The 22,711-nt window shown below is 43.9% G+C and overlaps 1 protein-coding gene across 2 annotated transcripts in view; it reads right to left on the bottom strand.

Moving 5' to 3' along the window:
* Positions 1–22,711, bottom strand: part of pah (phenylalanine hydroxylase) — a 96,789-nt gene that overhangs the window by 9,994 nt on the left and 64,084 nt on the right. For both annotated transcript variants that reach the window (XM_072267410.1, XM_072267411.1), the window contains exons 5-9: positions 21,723–21,790; positions 7,924–8,120; positions 6,175–6,310; positions 4,081–4,150; positions 3,685–3,741 (exon numbers count right to left, since the gene is read on the bottom strand). In XM_072267410.1, the coding sequence (XP_072123511.1) occupies positions 3,685–3,741; positions 4,081–4,150; positions 6,175–6,310; positions 7,924–8,120; positions 21,723–21,790 (528 nt within the window). The remainder of the gene's footprint in view (positions 1–3,684; positions 3,742–4,080; positions 4,151–6,174; positions 6,311–7,923; positions 8,121–21,722; positions 21,791–22,711) is intronic.

The following is a 22,711-nucleotide window of genomic DNA, read 5'->3' on the forward strand; positions in this document are numbered from 1 at the left end:
TGTCTCCCATCCACTACATAATGTACTGGGTGGGCACAGGAGTACATTCAGCCAGAGACTCATTCCACTGAGATGCAACACAGAGCGTTATAGGAAGTCATTCCTGCCTGTGGCCATCAAACTTTACAACTCCTCCCTTGGAGGGTCAGACATCCTGAGCCAATAGGCTGGTCCAGGACTTATTTCATAATTTACTGGTATAATTTACATATTACTATTTAACTATTTATGGTTCTATTACTATTTATTATTTATGGAGCAACTGTAACGAAAACCAATTTCCCCCGGGATTAAAAAAGTATGACTATGACTATGACTATGACTAGGAAATGGTGAAAGATTGCGGCATGCTGCTGTGCAGAGGGACTTGGAAGTGCTTGTGCATGACTCACAAAAAGTTGGTTTGCAGGTACAACAGGTTATTAAGAAGGCAAACGGAATGTTGGCCTTCATTGCTAGAGGGATTGAATTCAAGAGTAGGGAGGTCATGCTGCAAGGGTACTGGTGAGGCCGCACCTGGAGTACTGTGTGCAGTTATGGTCTCTATACTTGAGGAAGGATACACTGGATTTGGAGGCAGTGCAGAGGAGGTTCACCAGTTTGATTCCAGGGATGAAGGGGTTAACCTATGAGGAGAGATTGAGTTACCTGGGACTATACTGTCTGGAGTTCAGAAGAATGAGAGGGGATCTTATAGAAACATACAAAATTTTGAAAGGGATAGATAAGATAGAAGTAGGAAAGTTGTTTCCATTGGTAGGTGAGACCAGAACTAGGAGACATTGCCTCAAGATTCAGGGGAGAAGATTTAAGACGGCGATGAGGAGGAACTGTTTTTCCCAGGGAGTGGTGAATCTGTGGAATTCTCTGTCCAGGGAAGCAGTTGAGGCTTCTTCACTAAATACATTTAAGAAACAGTTAGATAGGTTTTTACATAGTGAGGGAATTAAGGGTTATGGGGAAAAGGCAGGTAGATGGAGCCGAGTTTACGGACAGATCAGCCATGGTCTTATTGAATGGTGGGGCAGGCTCGATGGGCCGGACGGTCTACTCCTGCTCCTATTTCTTATTTCTTATGTTCCATGAAAATTCAACTAATTGGGGCAGCTGCTTAATTGGACCAAAATTTACTGGTCCTGATGTGTCCCAATGCACTGGAATCCAATGTCTTTTTTAATATCCTTGCACAATTTGACATGTTCTCAGTATTATTTACTTGTTTATATTTGCAGTTTGTCAGTTTCTCAGGATTATTTACTTTTATACATATTTGCACTATTTTTCATGTTGTCAATATTATTTGCTTTTCATATTGGCACAATATGCATGTTTTCAGTATTTTTTTATGTTTGAACAATTTGTCTTATTTTGCACATCGATTGTTTGTCAGTCTTTGTTTGTGTATAGTTTTTCATAAATTCAATTGTATTTCTTTATTTTCCTGTAAATACCTGCAAGAAAATTAATCTTAAATTGGTATATGGTGACATACACAGTACATATTTCGATAATAAATTTACTTTGACTTAGACAACTTGGCGGGCAAGCTATGTTGGCACCAGGATACGTGGCAACACGTGAGGGCTGCCCATGCCACATCCTTGAGTTGTGTTGGTTGTTAACCCAAGTGTCACATTTCACTGCACGTTTCAATGTACATACAATAAATTAATCTAAATCTGAATCACTATATAGGATTTTTTACACATTGCAATCCTAAAGAATACAGATTAGCGTAGCAAATTTAGCCTTTTTGTCATTTTTTTAGAAGTGTTTGACCACTGAAAATACTGAACAGATTGCCCTAGCATTGAACAGCACAATGAGAATCTTATCATCTTTCTGCACTAACGGAAACCAAACTTATGCCAGTTTGGACTTGCATTTTCCCCAGGCTTGAAACAATCACTGTGTCAATTTCCTGTAATCAGTTCATTTCCATAAAACCATAAGACATAAGAGCAGAATTATGCCATTCGTCCCTATGGGTCTGCTCCACCATTCCATCATGGCTGATTTATTATCTCTCTCAACCCCATTCTCTTGCCTTCGTCCCGTAAACTTTAACACCCTGACTAATCAAGAACCTATGAATCTCTGTTTTAAATATACCCAATGTCTCGGCCCCACAGCTGTCTGTGGCAAAGAATTCCACAGATACAGCATCCTCCGGCTAAGAAATTCCTCCTTACCTTTGTTCTGAAGGGATGTTCCCCTTCTATTCTGAGCTTGAACTCTCTGGTCTTAGACACCCCCATTAGAGGAAACATCCTCTCTACGTCCATCCTGTCTGGGACTTTCAAGCAACACACACGTTTTAAACTCAAAGGGCAGTGGAAGCAATGTCAAAGTATTTTTAACCAGCAAAAGAAAGATGCTTCATAATCAAGGAAGAGAAAAGTTACAAACTAGAGAAAATCTGCAGATGCTGGAAACCTGAGCAACAAACACAAAATACTGGAGATATTCAGCAGGTTGGGCAGGATCTATGGAAAAGAATACAGTCAACATTTTGGGCTGAGACCCTCCAGCAGGACTCCTGAAGGGTCTGGGCCCAAAACATTGATTGTACACTTTTCCATAGATGCTGCCTGGCCTGCTGGGTTCCTCCAGCATTTTGGGTGTGTTGGGAGAAAGGTCACTATGAGTTATCAGGAACACGGAGTTGAGGTTATGACCAAAAGATATTTGAACTTGCTGAATGGGGAGCTTAACCATGAAATGGTTTTGGGTCAAAATTTTGCTCTTGGTGGTGTTGTGACCTACAGTTTGAGAGAAGTTACTGATGTACCCACCATCGATTTTCCAGTAGTCATCCCTTCCCCAGTCTTTTCATCATCTGTACAGAAATCTCCTGAAGATTCACATGCACTTGATTTGATCGTACCAGTTGATTTCACAGTGGAAAATACACACTCAGAAGACAGACCGAAACACATCACACACAGAAACACAACACACATATATACAAAGACACACACACACACACACAGATACCCAGCACAAACATATTACAAGCAACACACATAAAAGTTGCTGGTGAATGCAGCAGGCCAGGCAGCATCTCTAGGAAGAGGTACAGTCGACGTTTCGGGCCGAGACCCTTTGTCAGGACTAACTGAAAGAAGAGCAAGTAAGAGATTTGAAAGTGGGAGGAGGAGGAGGAGATCCGAAATGATAGGAGAAGACAGGAGGGGGAGGGATGGAGCCAAGAGCTGGACAGGTGATTAGCAAAAGGAATATGAGAGGATCATGGGACAGGAGGCCCAGGGAGAAGGAAAAGGGGGAGGGGGGAAAACCCAGAGGATGGGCAAAGGGTATAGTGAGGGGGACAGAGGGAGAAAAAGGAGAGAGAGAAAAAGAATGTGTGTATATAAATAAATAACGGTTGGGGTACGACGGGGAGGTGGGGCATTAGTGGAAGTTTGAGAAGTCAATTTCCTCGTATTTACAAACATATTACACACATGCACGCACAGAAATGCAACACACACATATGCAAAGACACGCACATGCACAAACATATTTTGGTCCGTACCAGCCTCTCTTTAATGTCCAGCTTCTTTCCACCCTGTTGCATCTCACCCATTCTCACACCTCTCCATCTTCATGGGCTTCCCTGGGCTCATTCGAACAGCCTTGGTTAAAATGAGAGACAGAAGAGGACAAAGACCTTCCACTTACCGTTGCAAGCTTTTCAATGTACTCATCTGGTGCTCCCAGAGAGGCAAGTCCGATTTCCTGTGGGAATTGGGTGGAATGGGATTACAAAGGGGTGTTTGGTTAGAACCCTGAATTATAATAATCTACCAACTGAAACTAGAATCAGGTCAGAGAACTCCTGACCTCGCATTGTCCCTCGTAATGATCTTGCCTACACTGCACTTTCTCTATGACTGTTGCATTTATTTACATTCTGTTAATGTCTAACCTTGCTCTTCCTCAAGGTAGTGATATGGAATGTATGAATAGTATACAAGGCAAGTTTTTCACAGTATCTCGGTGCATGTACAATAATAAACCAACATACCAATTTATCCTGGGATGGCCAGGATGAAGGTTAATGTCTCCTGCACTTACCTGTGAAAACTGGGCAAAGCTTGGGTTGGCAAAGAGAGGCACATGTCCCAACAGTTCATGACACACATCCCTATAGGTGAGTAACAACACATGCACATTAGCACAGAAAACTCAGCCATTCGACCATCTTCAATAAGGTTGGAGCTGAACATTTACATCAAATCTACCCTCCCTTCCCTTTCTAATGGTCTAATTTCCTCTCCTCCTTCTCCAGCCCTTTACCTTTTCCACCTATCACCTCCCAGTCTTTCACCTTATCCACCTATCACCTCCCAGCCCTTTACCTTTTCCACCTATCACCTCACAGTCTTTCACCTTATCCACCTATCACCTCCCAGCCCTTTACCTTTTCCACCTATCACCTCCCAGCCCTTTACCTTTTCCATCTATCACCTCCCAGTCTGTCACCTTATCCACCTATCACCTCCCAGTCTTTCACCTTTTCCACCTATCACCTCCCAGTCTTTCACCTTATCCACCTATCACCTCCCAGCCCTTTACTTTTTCTACCTATCACCTCCCAGCTTCTTAATATCTCCCCTCCCCAACCTCCCTGGCTTCATCTATCACCTTCTAGGTTGTAGTCCTTCTGCTCCCCCAACTGCCCCCCCACCCGCACCTTCTTATTCTGGCTTTCCCCCCTTCCATTCCAGTCCTGATGAAGGATCTCAGCCTGAAGCATTGACTGTTCATTCTCCTCCATAGATACTGTCTGGCCTGTTGAGTTCCTCCAGTACTTTGCGTGTTATACACAGGCTTTATGGTGGGACGGTTGAGGAACAGTGGAAGACTTTCAAAGAGATTTTTCATGGTGCTCAACAAAAGTATATTCTAGTTAAAAGCAAGGACAGTAAGGGTGGGGAGAGCCAGCTTTGGATAACTAAGGAAATAAAAGAAGGCATCAAAATAAAAGCTTGTGCATGCAAAGTCAGCAAGAGTAGTGGGAAACTGGAAGAGTGGGAAAGCTTTAAAAAGCAACAAGGAGCCACTCAGCAAGCAATAAAGAAAGGGAAGATAGATTATGAAAATAAACTAGCACAAAATATAAAAATAGATAGCAAAAGTTTTTATAATTATATGGAAAAGGGTGACTAAAGTGAACATAGGTTTCTTGGAGGACAAGAAAGGGGAATTGATATTGGGTAATGAGGTAATGGCAGAGGCTTTGAATGACTATTCTGTGTCGGTATTCACAGTGGAGGACATGTCTGACATGCCAAAGAGAGATGTTATGGATCCGATGGGAGATGAGGACCTCAATGTAATAGCTATCATTAAAGAGGTGGTGCTGAGCAAACTTGTGGGCCTGAAGATAGATCAGTCCCCTGGCCCTGATGGAATGCATCCCAAGGTACAGAAAGAAATGGCAGAAGTTATAGTAGAGGCTTTGGTGAAAATTTACCAAAATTCTCTGGACTCTGGGCAGGTCCTGGCAGATTGGAAGATGGTGAATTTCATACCACTGTTCAAATAAGGATGTAGGCAAAAGACAGGTGACTACAGGCCAGTTAGTTTAACATCTGTAGTTGGGAAAATGCTTGAAGCTATCATTAAGAAGAAATAACGAGGCATCTGGAAAGAAATGGATCCATCAGGCAGATGCAACATGGATTCAGCAAAGGCAGGTCCTGTTTGACAAACTAACTGGAGTTCTTTGAGGAACTGCTTTTCCCAGAGAGTGGTGAATCTGTGGAATTCTCTGACCAATGAAGCAGCAGAGACTACTCCAATAAGTATATTTAAGACAAGATTGAATAGATTTTTGCATAGTGGGTGTATTCAGGGTTTAAGGGTTATGGGGGAAAGGCAGGTAGGTGGAGATGAATCTGATAGGAGAGGACATGGGAGAAAGGGAAGGCAGTATGAGGTGATTGGCGGGTGAGGAGAAGAGAAGGGGTAAGAGTGGAGACGGAATAGGGAATAGAAAAAGAGAAAAGGTGTTTGGGGAGAGAGATGACTGGAAAATAGAGAAAGCAACGTTCATGCTGTCAGGTTGGAGGCCACCCAGATGGAAGTTGAGCTGTTGTTCCTCCAACCTGAACGTACCCTCATTGTGACCCATAGAGGAGGCCACGTACCAAAAGTTACACTTACGGTTCTGGTGTGTACATGGGTTTCGATCCATGTCGGATGTACTGTGTGGAATGAAAAACACGGAATGCCAGGCCTGCCAGGAAGTCCCGTGAGGACAGGAGTCCGGCCACAGGCCGTAGACGGAATCCTGTGCAAGCTGTAAACCATGAGGTAAAAGGCAGGTTAGTTCCTGAGTTCCAACTTCCTCGTCACTCACGAGTGTGTAGTACAACTTGAGGAAGTAGCATCCGGTGAGTCCAGGCTTGGAACTCAGGTGGACCCATCCTCAGTGAGTATCTGTTATCAAAGACCCCCACCCTCCAGGCCATGCTCTCTTCTCACTGCTACCATTGGGCAGGAGGTACTGGAGCCTTAGGTCTCACATGACCAGGCTCAGGAACAGTTACTACCTTACAACCATCAGTCTCCTGAAGCAGCCTGGATAGCTTCACTCACCTCAGCTCTGAACCGATTCCACAACCTTACAGACACACGTTCATGTTCACAGTATTGTGGATTCTGGTTAATATAGGCCAAAGATTAATCAGGACAGATGTTTATTTGGGACAACTCTTAAAGGACAAAAACTAACCGGGAAGTAGCTGGGATTGCCTTTGTTTACTTGGGACACTATGCTGCCAACGTTAGTAGCATGCACTTGTGTGGCCGTTAGAAACTACACTGTGCTTAGAGTGAACAGTTTTTAAATAGCGTCAGTTGTAGGTGCTTGTGTTCAAAGAGCAGTGATTATTGCCAATGATAGTTGATGAGAAATAAGCAGTAAGACAATTCAGAACTGTCTTACTCACTGCAGTTTCAAGCTTTCAGGCTTGGAGATGCCAGGAACAGCCGGGAGCGAAAGTGGAAATAATTTCACTGCTTCAGATTAGAAACTTCGAAAACTTTGAAGGTATAAACAATTATCTTGAATGTTACCTTTGGTCCCCACCAGACACTCAGCTTTCACCTGCATCTCCAAGTAACTGTTTGCATGTGACAGCAGCCACACCCCAGTACACCACTTCGACAGACAGCTAAACCACGTGAGGGTAGCCTCATACCCTTCCTGGCATGCGAAGTCCGCTCTGGTGGTCTGGGCAGATGAGACCTACACTGAGATACAACGGCAGTTTCTGCAACACTCCATGGAGGGCGAAGGGCATGACAAGTCACAGAAGATGTCATGGTCATCCACAGAAACCATGGAAGACCCCAGATATGTTTGCTGATCGTACCACTGGACACAGACTTCTGAGGTCAAGAGAGTTGAAACGCCCCAGTGCAACAGTTTTTCCACTTTAAAAGCTTTCCGCACAGGTTTCCTATCATCGTTGGATATGATGGACAACCGCCAGTGTTATTAATAATGTTGTAATTTGTTTGGTATTTCATTTAAATAGGTAATTTGTTATCCAGTTAAACGGTAGTTTGTCTTTTTTATACCTTTTTAACTATTTCTATGAAACCAGCTAATTGGGGCAGCTGCTAGTTTGGGCCAATGTGTAGTGGTCCCGATGTTTCCCAATTAATCAGAATCCACTGCATATTTTTATTTGTACAATTTGTCTTTTTTGCGCATTGGTTGTCAGTCTTTAAGTATAGATTTTCATAATGCCTGCAAGAAAATGAATCTCAAGGTAGTAGATGTTGACATATACGTACTTTGATAATGAATTTTACATTGAACTTTGAAGATGCCCCGTGAATGTTCCCAGGCTATGCCATTCACAAATGCAGCGTGTGAAGGGGATTGAATTTTTCACCACTCACATTGTAGGAATTTAGAGACATCCTGCAGTTGGGGAATGTTGTTTCTCCTGTAGCCACAGTACTGCTCTAGCAATGGAAACACAGAATTGTGCTCATGGCAAGCATGGGTCGGATATAGCGTCTTCAACTCCTCGAAGACAATTCCCCAGGTCTTCTTCTCCTCCTCTGTGTACTCAACTCGCGGAATGTCTTCACCACTGACAGGATAGAAAGGGACAGTTACTTAGAACTGTGGAGACTGGTGCTGGGACAAGATGGCTTCCAATCTCCATGTAAATTGAAACGACAAAACAGAGTGAAATGTGTCGTCTGGGTCAACAACCAACACCATCCAAAACATGTTGGGGCAGCCCACAATTGTCACTCGCTTCCAGCGCCAACACAGCATGCTGAAAATCTGCTAATCCTAATCCGTATATCTTTGAAATGTGGGAGGAAACCGGAAAACCCAGAGGAACCCTACACAGTCACAGGGAAGACATACAAACTCCTTACAGTCAGAATCAGAATCGTTTAATATCACCAGCCTATATCATGAAATTTGTTGTCTTGCTGCAACAGTGCAATACAATACATTATAATAGAAAAAAACTGAATCACAGAAAGAATATACATATTAAATAGTTAAATTAAATCAACAGTGCAAAAGTAGTAATAAAAAAGTAGTGAGGTAGTGTTCATGGATTCAATGTCCATTCAGAATTCAGAGAGCGGAGGGGAAGAAGCTGTTCCTGAATGGTTGAGTGTGTGCCTTCAGGCTTCAGGTTCAAAGGTAAAGAAGTCTCAAAGGTTCATTTATTATCAAAGCATACAACTCTGAAATTCTTCTTCTCCAGATAGCCACAAAACCAAGAAAGAAAAGAATGGCAACATGATTATCAATCCCCCAAATCCCTCCTCCCCACTCAAAAAAAAGAACAAAAACAGAACAGGCACATTGACTACCCCCCCCCAACAAAAAACGAGAAAGATTGGGTGAAAAACACAGAATATAGGCCCTTCGGCCCACAATGTGGAGCTGAACTAATCCAGATAGTGATGCATAGTTACACTAATCCCTTCTGCCTGCACAAGCTCCATATCCTTTCATTCTCTGCAAATTCATGTTTCTATCTCAGAGCCTCTTCACTTCTCTTTGATATCTGCCTCCTCTGCCACCCTTGGCAGCACATTTCAGGCACCCACCACTTTCCCTGTAAGAGATGGACACAACACATCTCCTCTGAATGTGTATTGGCTTTGAACGTCATTTCAAAGTACATAGAAGATAGAAGAGTACAGAGTGAGAACAGGCCCTTCAGCCCACTAATGAAACTAGTAATTAAATACCTAACTAAACTAAACCTTTCTGCCTACATAATGTCCATATCCCTAACTCTACATTCTCCATGCTCAATGTATTTAAAACTCTTAAACAACTTTATCGTATCTGTCTCCACCATCACTCCTGCAGTGCATTCCAGGAACCCACCGCACCCTAAGTAAAAAACTTGTCCCACACATCTTTTTTCAATTTACCCCATCTCACCTTAAGTACTTAAGATCATAAGTGATAGGAGCAGTACCAGGCCATTTCGACCATCAAATCTGCTCCATCATTTCATCCAATTCCATGTATTCCTTCATGCCATGACCAATCAAGAATCTATCAATCTCTCCCTCAAATATACCCAATGACTTTGCCTCTACAGCCACCTGAAGAAACAGACTCCACAGATTCACCACTCTCTAGCTGAAGAAATTCTCCTCATCTCCATTCTAAAAAGATGCCCCTCTCTTCTGAGGTTGTGTCCACCGGCCCAAGGCTCTCCCACTATAGGAAAAATCCTCTCTAAAAGTGACTTGACTTGACTTGACTAGAGGCCCAGTGCCATCCAACACTCCTCATATGAACAACACACACAAAATGCTGGTGGAACGCAGCAGGCTAGGCAGCATCTATAGGTAGAGGTACAGTTGACGTTTCGGGCCGAGGCTCTTCATCAGGACTAACTGAAAGAAGAGATAGTCAGAGATTTGAAAGTGGGAGGGGGAGGGGGAGATCCGAAATGATAGGAGGAGACAGGAGGGGGAGGGATGGAGCTAAGAGCTGGAAAGTTAATTGGCAAAAGGGATACAAGGCTGGAGAAGGGAGAGGATCATGGGACAGAAGGCCTAGTGGGAAAGAAAGGGGGAGGGGAGCACCAGAGGAAGATATAGTGAGAGGGACAGAGGGAGAAAGAAAGGGAATAAATAAATAAATAAATAAGGGATGGGGTAAGAAGGGGAGGCGGGGCATTAACAGAAGCTAGTCGATGTCATGCCATCAGGTTGGAGGCTACCCAGACGGAATATAAGGTGTTGTTCCTCCAACCTGAGTGTGGCTTCATCTTTACAGTAGAGGAGGCCATGGACATATCAGAATGAGAATAGGATGAGGCTTTTCATTCCAGGATGAAGGAGATGTCCTCCTTTTTTAAAGAAAGAGCTTCCCTTCCTCCACCATCAACTCTGCACTCAAATGCATCTCTCCCATTTCACGCACATCTGCTCTCACCCCATCCTCCCACCACCCCACTAGGAATAGGGTTCCCCTTGTCCTCACCTACCAACCCACCAGCCTCCGGGTCCAACATATGATTCTCCGTAACTTCCACCACCTCCAACAGGATCCCACTACCAAGCACATCTTTCCCTCCCCCCCCCTTTCTGCTTTCTGCAGGGATCATTCCCTACGCAACTCCCTTGTCCGTTCGTCCCTCCCATCCCTTCCCACCGATCTCCCTCCCGGCACTTATCCTTGTAAGCGGAACAAGTGCTACACATGCCCTTACACTTCCTCCCTCACCACTCAGGGCTCCAGACAGTCCTTCCAGGTGAGGCGACACTTCACCTGAGAGTCAGCTGGGGTGATATACTGCGTCTGGTGCTCCCGGTGCGGCCTTCTATATATTGGCGAGACCCAACGCAGACTGGGAGATCATTTCACTGAACACCTACACTCTGTCAGGGAAAGCAAGATCTCCCAGTGGCCACACATTTTAATTCCACGTCCCATTCCCATTCTGATATGTCTATCCACGGCCTCCTCTACTGTAAAGATGAAGCCACACTCAGGTTGGAGGAACAACACTTTATATTCCGTCTGGGTAGCCTCCAACCTAATGGCATGAACATTGACTTCTCTAACTTCTGTTAATGCCCCTCCGCTCCTTCTTACCTCATCCCTTATCTATCTATCTATCTATTTATTATTTTTTATTTTTACCCTTTTCTTTCTCTTTTTTCTCCCTCTGTCCCTCTCACTATATCTTCCTCTGGTGCTCTCCTCCCCCCTTTTTTCCCCCTAGGCCTCCCATCCCATGATCCTCTCCCTTCTCCAGCCTGGTATCCCTTTTGCCAATCAACTTTCCAGCTCTTAGCTCCATCCCTCCCCCTCCTGCCTTCTCCTATCATTTTGGATCTCCTCCTCCCCCTCCCACTTTCAAATCTCTTACTATCTCTTCTTTCAGTTAGCCCTGATGAAGGGTCTCGGCCCGAAACGTTGACTGTACCTCTTCCTAGAGATGCTGCCTGGCCTGCTGCATTCCACCAGCATTTTGTGTGTGTTGCTTGAGTTTCCAGCATCTGCAGATTTCCTCGTGTTTGCGCTCCTCACGTGACAAGTCTTTCAATCCAGAATTATTTTTGTGAATCTCCTTTGAACAGCCTCCAGTGTCAGCACATCCTTTCTTAAATAAGGGACCCAAAACTGCTCACAATACTCCAAGTGAGGCCTCACCAGTGTTTTATAAAGCCTCAACATTACATTCTTGCGTTTACCTTCTAGTCCTCCCGAAATAAATGCTAATACATCCTGTAGTATTAGACGTTTCGACCATTGGGTAAGGATGTCAGCTGTCTACTTTGTCTATGACTCCCTAAGGTTGTAAACTTAAGGACATAGGATAGTACAGGCCCCTTGGCCCATGATGCTGTGCCAACTTCGATCAGGTCTCCCCTCTGTCCCTGCTGCTCTAGAGAAAATTTGAATAGTAGACCAGGCTTTAAGGGCCGAATGGCCTTACTATTTTCACTCTCTTCATGCACTTCTTTTTTTTATATACACTCAGTGACATCTTTACCTCCTGTGCCTCTGAGCGTATGTCCAAGGCCTTTTTCTGCTCTAGCCCATCTACCTCAAGTTTGGACGTGTTGTGTGTTCAGAGATGCTCTTCTGCACACCACTGTGTGCAATGATTGATGCTGTAAAGACTAAAATATGTGAAAATCCCAGGATATCTGCAGTCTCTGAGACACTCAAACCACCTCATCTCACACCAACAGTCATTCCATGCTCAAAGTCACCTAGATCACATCTCTTCTCCATTCTGATGTTTGCTCTGAACAACAACTGAAACTCCTGATATTGTCTGCATGGTCTTTTATGCATCGAGTTGCTGCCACATGATTAACTGATTAGATATTTGCATTAACAGGTGGGTGTACCTAATAAAGTGGCTACGAAGTCTAAGGTCACACCTTGTTAAGACAAATGTGGTGAATTTTTTTGGCGTCAGTCCTGATGAAGGGTTAGCTTTTTATTCCCCTCCATAGATGCTGCTTGACCTGCTGAGATCCCCCAGCGTTTTGTGTGTGTCACTCCGGTTTCAAGCATCTGCAGAATCTCTTGCATTACAGGTGCCCCCCGCTTTTCGAACGTTCGCTTTACGAAACCTCACTGTTACGAAAGACCTACATTAGTACCCTGTTTTCACTTTCAGAAGGTGTTTTTACTGTTACAAAAAAAAAGCAGCGCGTGGGGAAAAGCAGCGCACAATAAAAGGCAGTGTGCCGCGCGCCCCGAGTAGCCGCTCTCCCCGGATTCAGAACTGCATTCTCGCCGGCATTGCTTAAACACGTGCCTGTGAGCAGCCATTTGTAAGATGAGTTCTAAGGTATTGGAAAAGCCTAAAAGAGCTCGTAAGGGTGTTACACTTAGCGTAAAACTAGACATAATTAAGCGTTTTGAGCGTGGTGAACGAAGTAAGGACTAAGTGAGTTTGGCTTGTGGAAGCTGACGAAGATGATGTTGAAGAGGTTTTGGCATCCGATGACCAAGAACTGATAGATGAAGAGCTGATGCAATTGGAAGAGGAAAGGATAACAATCGAAACCGAATGCAGTAGTGAACGGACCGAAAGTGACTGCGTGAGATTTTCGCTGCAATGATAAAGTACGACTTTAATTCTGAAAGGGTACGTAGTTTTAGGGGATATTTGCAAGATGGTTTGAGTCCTTATAAAGAAAATATGATAGAAAAGTGCACGAGGCTCAGCAGTCAAGCAAGCCTTCCGCATCAGCCACAGCAGATGATGAACCTCGACCTTCGACATCGAGGCGGGCAGTTATAGGAGAAGATGAGCTGCCTGCTCTAATGGAAACAGACGACGAGTTAACACCCCAGTGTCCCACCACCCCAACACCCAGGCCACGGACAGATACTGTACCGATTCATGGAGAAGGCAGCAGTAGCCGGGAGGCACACAGCACATCTTTAAGAAAAAAGCCGAAATAAACATGCTAATTAATTAGGTGCCACCTGACACGTAATTAATTAGCATGTTTATTTCGGCTTTTTTCTTAAAGATGTGCTGTGTGCCTCCCGGCTTCCGCTGCACCCTGCATGCTTCACGGTTTGGTATCTGTCGGCAGCCTGGAGGGTGGGGCCACTGCACCACCCAACCTGCGACGACTCAGCCTAACATACCATCATCAGTGTGCTGAACCAATTCCGGTGAGTGATACTACACTGTACGTACATTATTTCTACTTTATATAGGCCATGTATTGTTACATGTTATTTGGTATGATTTGGCAGCTTCATAGTTTAAAGGTTACTGGAGAGCACTTGCGCCGTGTTTTTGCCAACAGCACTTGCCTGAGATTTTCTGCGGAGAGTGCTTGCACAAGATTTTCGCTACGGAGAACAGTTCAGCAATGATTGTGGAAAAGTATTTCTACTTTATACAGGTTGTGTATTTATCATATCATTCCTGCTTTTACTTTATGTTACTGTTATTTTAGGTTTTATGTGTTATTTGGCATGATTTAGTAGGTTATTTTTGGGTCTGCGAACGCTCCAAATTTTTCCCATATAAATAAATGGTAATTGCTTCTTCGCTTTACGACATTTCGGCTTACAAACCGTTTCATAGGAACGCTCTGCCTTCGGATGGCGGGGGAAACCTGTACAACAGTGGTGTGCAGAAGAGCATCTCTAAATGCACAACTTGTTGAACCTTGAAGTGGACGGGCTACAGCAGCAGAAGACCATGAACGTACACTCAGTGGCTACTTTATTAGGTACAGGACGTATCAAATAAAGTGGCCACTAAGTGGAAATATACTTAATATGCAAGCAAGCCTCTTCTTCATCAGCTCCAACTACAAAGGCCTGAATATCAAATTGCATGCTCTGAAGCCATTAGAATTTACATTTAAGTGGAGATTGTACTCGACCTTATAATGATGAGTCATTTACAGTGCTGATATAATTTACCTGTTAATATTCTATTTTTATTCTACTACAGCTGCAGTGAGCCTCTCTCCTTTATACGTCCTTCCCAAGTTCTGAGTTTAATCAAAGGCAGAAAATTCTTCAAAAGAAAGTTCCACACACGACATAGGTAGAATAGATAGATAGAAAAATACATGGTTGGGTAGAGTTGTTGGGAATTTACTTGCAAATGTTTTGTCACTGTATGAGGAGACAGTGTCAGTGTGCTGTTGACTGTGGTGTGCCCTCTGAATGCTTGACCTTTATATGCTGTTTAATTAGCTGATTCGATGAGATTTTGGAAACTCCATTGTGATATAGAGAGGAAATCTCGCTGCATGGTTCGAATCACGGTGTTCCACGAACAATTCTGTAACCAAGTACGTAGACCTCGATCGTACTTATGAGCTGATGCGGGCAGAATTCCAGACCACAACACATGAAGTTTACCCACACAGCCAACCAGTGACGAGATTTCCTCCGCATGTCGAAATTGAGTTTCCGTAATGACGACCAATCAGCTATTTATAAATATATAAAGGTCAAACATTCAGGGAGTAAGCCACAATTAATGGTGCTCTGACGATTTCTTTTTGCACGGTGACAAAACGCTTGCAAGTAAATTGCCAAGATCAGAGAACATCTCAACCCAACCATCAACCACCCGCGCTGCACATCTTCCAAATTATTTCCAGAAAGATAGATCAAATTAAACAATGGGAGCAAAGAATACTGAGGTAGTGTTCAAGTCTATCCAGAAATCTGATAGCAGAGGGGAAGAAGCTGTTCCTGAAACATTGATTGTATGTCTTCATGTTCCTGTACCTCTTCCCTGATGGTAGCAATGATGGTCCAGCTCTATCAGTTCTACTGACGAAACGGGATTTAAATTCTGGAAGACTTGGTCAGAATTCAGAGCTGCCTCCTCACATCACCAGCAACCCGGGTTCAACTTTGACCTTGGGTGCTGTCTGTGTGGAGTTTGCATGTTTCCCTGTAACCACATGGGTTTCACCTGGGTTCAAATTTTTCCTCTCACTTCCCAAAGATGTGCTGGTAGTATGGGCCAATGGCAAAGAGAAGCTGGTGGACAATTGTGAGGGGAAGTGAGGAAGGGAGGAAGGAAGTGAGGAATGGATGGGAGTATTATGCTAGGACCAGATAGGCCGAATGGCCTCCTACAGTTGATATAAGTAAGTAAGCCAGCTGCTGCTCATTTACTTATCAACATAGAATCAGAATCAGTTTTATTATCACTAACCTATGTTTTGAAATTTGTTGTTTTGTGGCAGCAGTACATTGCAATACATAAAATGTATTATAATTTACAACTAGAAATATATATACAGTGCCTATAAAAAGTATCCCCCGCACCGCCACCGCCCCACATAAGTTTTCATGTTTTATTGTTTTACAACATTGAATCACCATGGATTTAATTTGGTTTTTCTTTGACACTGATCAATAGGAAAAGACTCTTTGGTGTCAAAGTGAAGACAGATCTCTACAAAGTGATCTCAATTAATTACAAATATAAAACACGAAATAATTGATTGTGTAAGTATTCACCCTCTTCAAGTCAGTATTTAGTAGTTGCATCTTTGTCAGCAATTACAGCCTTGAGTCTGATAGATAGGTCTCTATCAGCTTTGTACATCTGGACACTGCAATTTCTCCCCACTCTTCGTTACAAAACTGCTCAAGCTCTGTCAGATTGCATGGTGATCATGAATGAACAGTAATTTTCAGTCCAGCCACAAATCCTCAATTGGATTGAGGTCTGGACTGACTTGGCCACTCCAGGACATTAGCTTTGTTGTTATTAAGCCAATGGTTTAAGAAACGTGGCTGCAGGTCAGGGATACAAGTGTGTTTAAGGAAGCGGGATTTTAGACTCCCAATACCGATTATCTTGCTGGCAAACCTGCGGTCTCTGGTGAATAAAATCGATGATCTCAAAGCTAGGGTGCTGAGTCAGAGGGACATTAGGACCATGTGAGTTCTTTGTTTCACAGAATCCTGGTTAACCCCTTCCATACCAGATGCAGCGATTCAGATCAATGGGTTTACTATACACCGTCAGGATAGATCTATAGAGTCTCTCAAAGGCAGAGATGGAGGAGTATGCCTCATGATCAACTCCTCTTGGTGCACAAATATATCAGTGCTGTCCCAATTCCGCTTACCAGACCTGGAATATCTAGCAGTAAAGTGCTGTCCATTTTACCTACCATGGGATTTCTCTGGGGTCATTTTGGTAGTGGTATACATTCCACCTCAGGCCAATGTCAATCAGACTTTAGATGATCTGAGCAATGGGATCAACATGCACGAAACAGCGCACCCTAACGCCTTCACCATCATTTTGGGAGATTTTAACCAGGCCAGTCTGAAAAAAATCACTAAGCAATTACAATCAACAGATCACTTACAATACCAGAGGAAACAACACACTGGACCATTGTTACACCACCATCAAGAATGCCTACCGTGCTATTCCACGCCCTCACTTCAGGAAGTCTGATCACCTGGCTGTACTTCTACTCCCTGAGTATAGGCAGAGACTGAAGACTGCAGCACCAGTAGTGAGGACCAAGAAGATATGGACAAGGTAAGCACAGGAGCGTCTACAGGACTGCTTTGAATCGGTGGACTGGACTGTATTCAGGGATTCATTTTCGAACCTGGGTGAATATGCTGCAGTTGTTACCGACTTCATTAAAACTCAGCGATTCAGGAACAGCTTCTTCCCCTCTGCCACCTAATTCCTAAATGGACATTGAACCCATGAACACTACCTCACTTTTTAAATATATATTATTTATATATTATTTCTGTTTTTGCATGATTTTTTTATCTATTCAATATACATATATTGTAATTTATTTATTTTCACTTTTTTTCTATATTATGTATTGCATTGCACTGCTGCTGCTAAGTTAACAAATTTCATGACACATGCCGGTGATAATAAACCTGATTCTGATTCCATTCCTGTGTAGCTTTGACTCTGTGCTTGAGGTCATTGTCTTGCTGGAAAACAAATCTTCTCCCAAGTCGCAGTTCTCTTGCAGATTGCATCAAGTTTTCCTTCAGGATTTCCCTGTATTTTTTCTGCATTCATTTTACCCTCTACCTTCACAAGCCTTCCAGGGTCTGCTGCAGTGAAGCATCCCCACAGCATGATGCAGCCACCACTATGCTTCACGGTAGGGATGGTGTGTTTTTGATGATGTGTGGTGTTTGGCTCATGCCAAACATAGCGTTTAGTCTGATGGCCAAAAAGCTCAACTTTGGTTTCATCAAACCATAGAGCCTTCTTCCAGCTGACTTCAGAGCTCTCACATGCCTTCTGGCAAACTCTAGCTGAGATTTCATGTGAGTTTTTTTCAAGAGTGGCTTTCTCTTTGCCACTCTCCCATAAAGCTCTGACTGATGAAGCACCCGGGCAACAGTTGTTGTATGCACAGTCTCTCCCATCTCAGCCACTGAAGCTGGTAACTCCTCCAGAGATGTCATAGGTCTCTTGGTGGCCTCCCTCACTAGCCCCTTGTTGCATGGTCACTCAGTTTTTGAGGACAACCTGCTTTAGGCAGATTTACAGCTGTGCCATATTCTTTCCATTTCTTAATGATTGATTTAACTGTACTCCAGGGGATATTCAGTGACTTGGAAATTTTCTTGTCTCCATCTCCTGATTTGTGCTTTTCAATAACCTTTTCACGGAGTTGCTTGGAGTGTTCTTTTGTCTTCATGGTGTAGTTTTTGCCAGGGTACTGACTCACCAGCAGTTGGACCTTAACATAGTAAAGTTGCCACTGAGCAACTTATATACTATATATGTATAAAATATATGCTTAGTGGCAACTTTATTATGCTATTAGGTTACCACCTGTACACCCACTCATTAATGCAAGTAGCAAGTATCTAATCAGCCAATCATGTGGCAGCAGTTCAATGCATAAAAGCATGTAAACATGGTCAGGAGGTTCAGTTGTTGTTCAGACCAAACATCATAATAGGGAATAAATTTGATCGGAGTGGCTTTGACTGTGGAATGATTGTTGGTGCCAGATGGAGTGGTTTGAGCATCTCAGAAACAACTGATATCCTGAGATTTTCACACACAACAGTCTCTAGAGTTTACAGAGAATGATACAAAAAAACAAAAAACATCCAGTGAGTGGCAACTCTGTGGGTGAAAATGCTTTGTTAATGTAATAGGTCAAAGGAGAATGGTCAAACTGGTTCAAACTAACAGGAGGGTGACAGTAACTCAAATAACCATGCGTTACAACAGTGGTGTGCAGAAGAGCATCTCTGAATGTACAACACGTCAAACCTTGAAGTGGATGGGTACAGCAGTAGAAGGTTTCACCGAGTTTGACTCCTGTGTCCATTTTATTAGGTCCAGCCTGTACCTAATAAAGTGGCCACTGAGTGTATGTTTAAACAGTGATCATAAATTCTAGGTTCTCCCTCTCTGCACATCCATCTAGTTGAGATTCTCCTGGATCTTGCAGGATTCAGGAAAGCCCATTTTCAAAATTCCAACTCTCCCAGTGACACAATTAGGTTAAAAGATGTATGAGGGGAGTTAAATAAAACAAAGGAAGATTCTGGAACTGTGAGCTACAGAAGGCACGGTCCATCACAGTCCATCATGGACACAACCCTCTCCATTACTGATGGCATCTGCAGCTACCTCGAGATACAGAGAGTGGTGGGTGTGTGGTACACGCTACCAGGGGCGGTGGTCGAGGCAGGTTCATCAGGGACATTTAAGAAACTCTTAGAAAGGCACATGGATGACAGAAAAATCAAGGCTCGTGGAGAGTGACAGGCCAGTTCTGCTTGCTGCACCGCAACGTTTTCTCGGCTCCGCGCTGAACTGGACTTCAGTTCTGAATGCTAGTTGCTTGTTTTTATTGTTTGTATGATTTGTTTTTGTTTTCTCTGCACATTGGGTTTTCGATGGTCTTCTTTTTGTTTTAATGCATTCTTTTGTGTTTCTTTGCTGCCTGTGAGGGGACGATCTCAGAGTTGTATGATGTATACATACTTTGATAATAAATGTACTTTGAACTTTGAGGGAAAGATTCGATTGATCTTAGAGTAGGTTATAAGGTTGCCACAACATTGTGGGCCAAAGGGCCTGAAGTGTGCTGTAGCATTCTATGTTCTATCCCCACCATCCAAGCCGTGCCCTGTTTTTACTGGTACTATCAGGCAGGAGGTATAGAAGCCTGAAGTCTCCCACCACCAGGTTCAGGAACAGCCGTCAGGTGTTTGAACGGAGCTACATAACCATAACCCTACCTCAACGACAGGACACTACAGACCATCTCCAGCACTACCTGCACTTGCCTCTGACTCTGTCTTTTTACTGCACTAAGGCTTGTGTTTGCACGGCTTTATTTCACATTGTATTGTGTAATTTAATGTATAATTCATATCCTGTATTGAATGCGATGCTGCTGCAACCACGTTTTTCACTGTAATTGTTCACATGACAATAAACACGATGTGACTTGGCGTGGTGACATCGTAGTTAGCGCAGTGCGAGAGATCAGGGTTCAATTCTCACTGTCTGTAGAGTGTTTGTATGTTCTCCCCATGAGCACGACGGTTTCCTCCAGGTAAACACAAAATACTCTGCAGATGCTGGGGTCAAAGCAACACGCACAACACGCTGGGGGAACTCAGCAGGTTGGGCAGCATTCGCAGAAACGATCAGTCAATGTTTCGGGCCAGAACCCTTCGTCAGGACTGAAGAGGGAAGGGGCAGAGGCCCTATAAAGAAGGTGGGGGGAGGGTGGGAAGGAGAAGGCTGGTAGGTTCCAGGTGAAAAACCAGTAAGGGGAAAGATAAAGGGGTGGGGGAGGGGAGCACCTCCACTCCATCGAGCACCTCCGCTTCGTCTGCCACAACAGACAGGCTCTCCCGGTAGCCACCCACTTCAACTCTGCTTCCCATTCCCATTCAGATATGTCCATACATGGCCTCCTCTACTGCCATGATGAGGCCAAAATCAGGTTGGAGGAGCAACACCTCATATACCGTCTAGGTAGTCGCCAGCCCCTTGGTTTTCTCCAGGTGCTCTGGTTTCCTCCCATATTCGGCCACATTGGTGCTGGAAGAGTGATGACACTTGTGGGCTGTCCCCAGCACACTCTTGAACAGTGCTGGTCATTGGTGCGAACGATACAATTCACCGTATGTTTTGGTGTTTCGATGTACATGCGATAAATAAATCTAATCTTTATCTTTTCATCCCCAGTTGACAAGCCAATGGGTTCTCTTTACTTTTTAAAAATCTTTCTTCATCTTTGCAATGCCTGGAAGGGTGACAGGATTTCTTAATGCTGCGGTGTGTGGATGCTCAGACACTGAGAGGATTAAAGGCACTCGGTGAATTTGAGAAAATGTAGGGATGGTGGGAAATGTAAGGGAAACTCGAGGCACAAAGTCAGCACCTTGTGAATCCAGAACAGCTTCGAGGGGCTCAGTGGCTTTTTCCTGTTCCTACTTCTCTACCATAATATATAGGACCATTCAGTCCATCAAGTCTGCTCTGCCATTCAATCAAAGCTGACATATTATCCCTCTCAACCCCATTCCCCTGCTTCTCCATGAGACATTTGACACCCTGACTAATCAAGAACCTATCAACCTCCATTTTAAATATACCTAATGACTTGGCCTCCATGGTCATCTATGGCAATGAATTCCACAGATTCACTAATCTCCAGCTAAAGGAATTCCTCCTCATCTCTGTTCTAAAGGGACATCTTTCTATTTTGAGGCTGTGCCCTCTGGTCTTAGACTCTCCCAATATTGGAAACATCCTCCCCATATCTATTCTATGTGGGTCTTTCAATATTCAGTAGGTTTCAATGAGATCTCGAGCAACACACACAAAATGCTGGATCAACTCAGCAGGATAGGCAGCATTTTTGGAAAGGAATAAACAGTAAATATTTTGGGCCAAAACCCTTCTTCAGTGCTTAGGATGAGGGGTTTTGGCCTGAAACATTGTCTGTTTATTCTTCTCCGTGAATACTGCCTGACCTGCTGAGTTCCTCCAGCATTTTGTGTGCGTTATTCTGGATTTCCAACATCTGCAGAGTCTTGTGTTCAATGAGATACCCCCTGCCCCATTCTTTTAAACTCACTGGAGTACCAGCCCAGAGACATAAACTGCTCCTCAGACATTAACCCTTTCATTCCCAGGATCACTCGTGTGTGAGCCCCTGCAATGTGCAACCTACGTTATACTCACTGCCTGTAGTTGTATGCAATGTCAGCAAACTCCTTCCTCCGCGCTCGGTACATGGGGTCTGTGAAGCCCTGGGAACATGAAAAGAACAGGAAAAGCTGAGGTCTGACTTCAGAGGCAACAGGGGCCGCGATGTTGACTGGCACATTTCAAACAGCAGCTACAGCAAATGCTCAGAGTGAACTGGCAGCATCTAATTTAGCAAATGCATCATGATTACGTTCCCATTCGGAAAATGATATCCCTTTGTAAAATCTAATGCATTTTGGTTACAGAGAGTAATTAAATCTTATTATGTTACCTCAATTACACTAATAACTGCAATTTGTGTTGCTTTGACAAGGTACACAATATATCCATGAAAAGCAACTAATATCAAAAACTACAGCTGCCTGTCATTTCCATTTGCCTGTTTACTGCACGGATATGTCTTAGTGGTGCGATCACCCGACTCGAGTATCATGTTCTCCTGAGGGGTTATCTGTGTGTGCGGGACTGTGTGTGTGTGTGAGTGTGGGTGTCTGTGAGTGTGTGTCTGTGTGTGTGAGTCTGTGTGTGTGTGTGTGTGTGAGTCTGTGTGTGTGTGTGTGTGTGTGTGTCTGTCTGTGTGTGTGAGTGTCTGTGAGTGTGTGTGTGTGAGTCTGTGTGTGTGCCTGTGTGTGTGTGTGTGTCTGTGTGTGTGTGAGTGTGTGAATGTGTGTGAGTGTGTGAGTCTCTGTGTGTGAGTGTGTGTGAGTCTGTGTGTGTGAGTGTGTGTGTGTGTGTGTGTGTGTGTGTGAGTCTGTGTGTGTGCCTGTGTGTGTGTGTGCGTGTGAGTCTGTGTGTGTGTGTGCCCGTCTGTCTGTGTGTGTGTCAGTGTGAGAGTGAGTGTGTGTGTGTGTCTGTGTGTGTGTGTGTGTGTGTGTGAGTCTGTGTGTGTGCCTGTGTGTGTGTGTGTGTGTCTGCGTGTGTGCCTGTCTGCCTGTGTGTGTGTGTGTGTGTGTGTGTGTGTG

This window comes from Mobula birostris, chromosome 9 (assembly GCF_030028105.1).
Source record: "Mobula birostris isolate sMobBir1 chromosome 9, sMobBir1.hap1, whole genome shotgun sequence".
NCBI lineage: Eukaryota > Metazoa > Chordata > Chondrichthyes > Myliobatiformes > Myliobatidae > Mobula > Mobula birostris.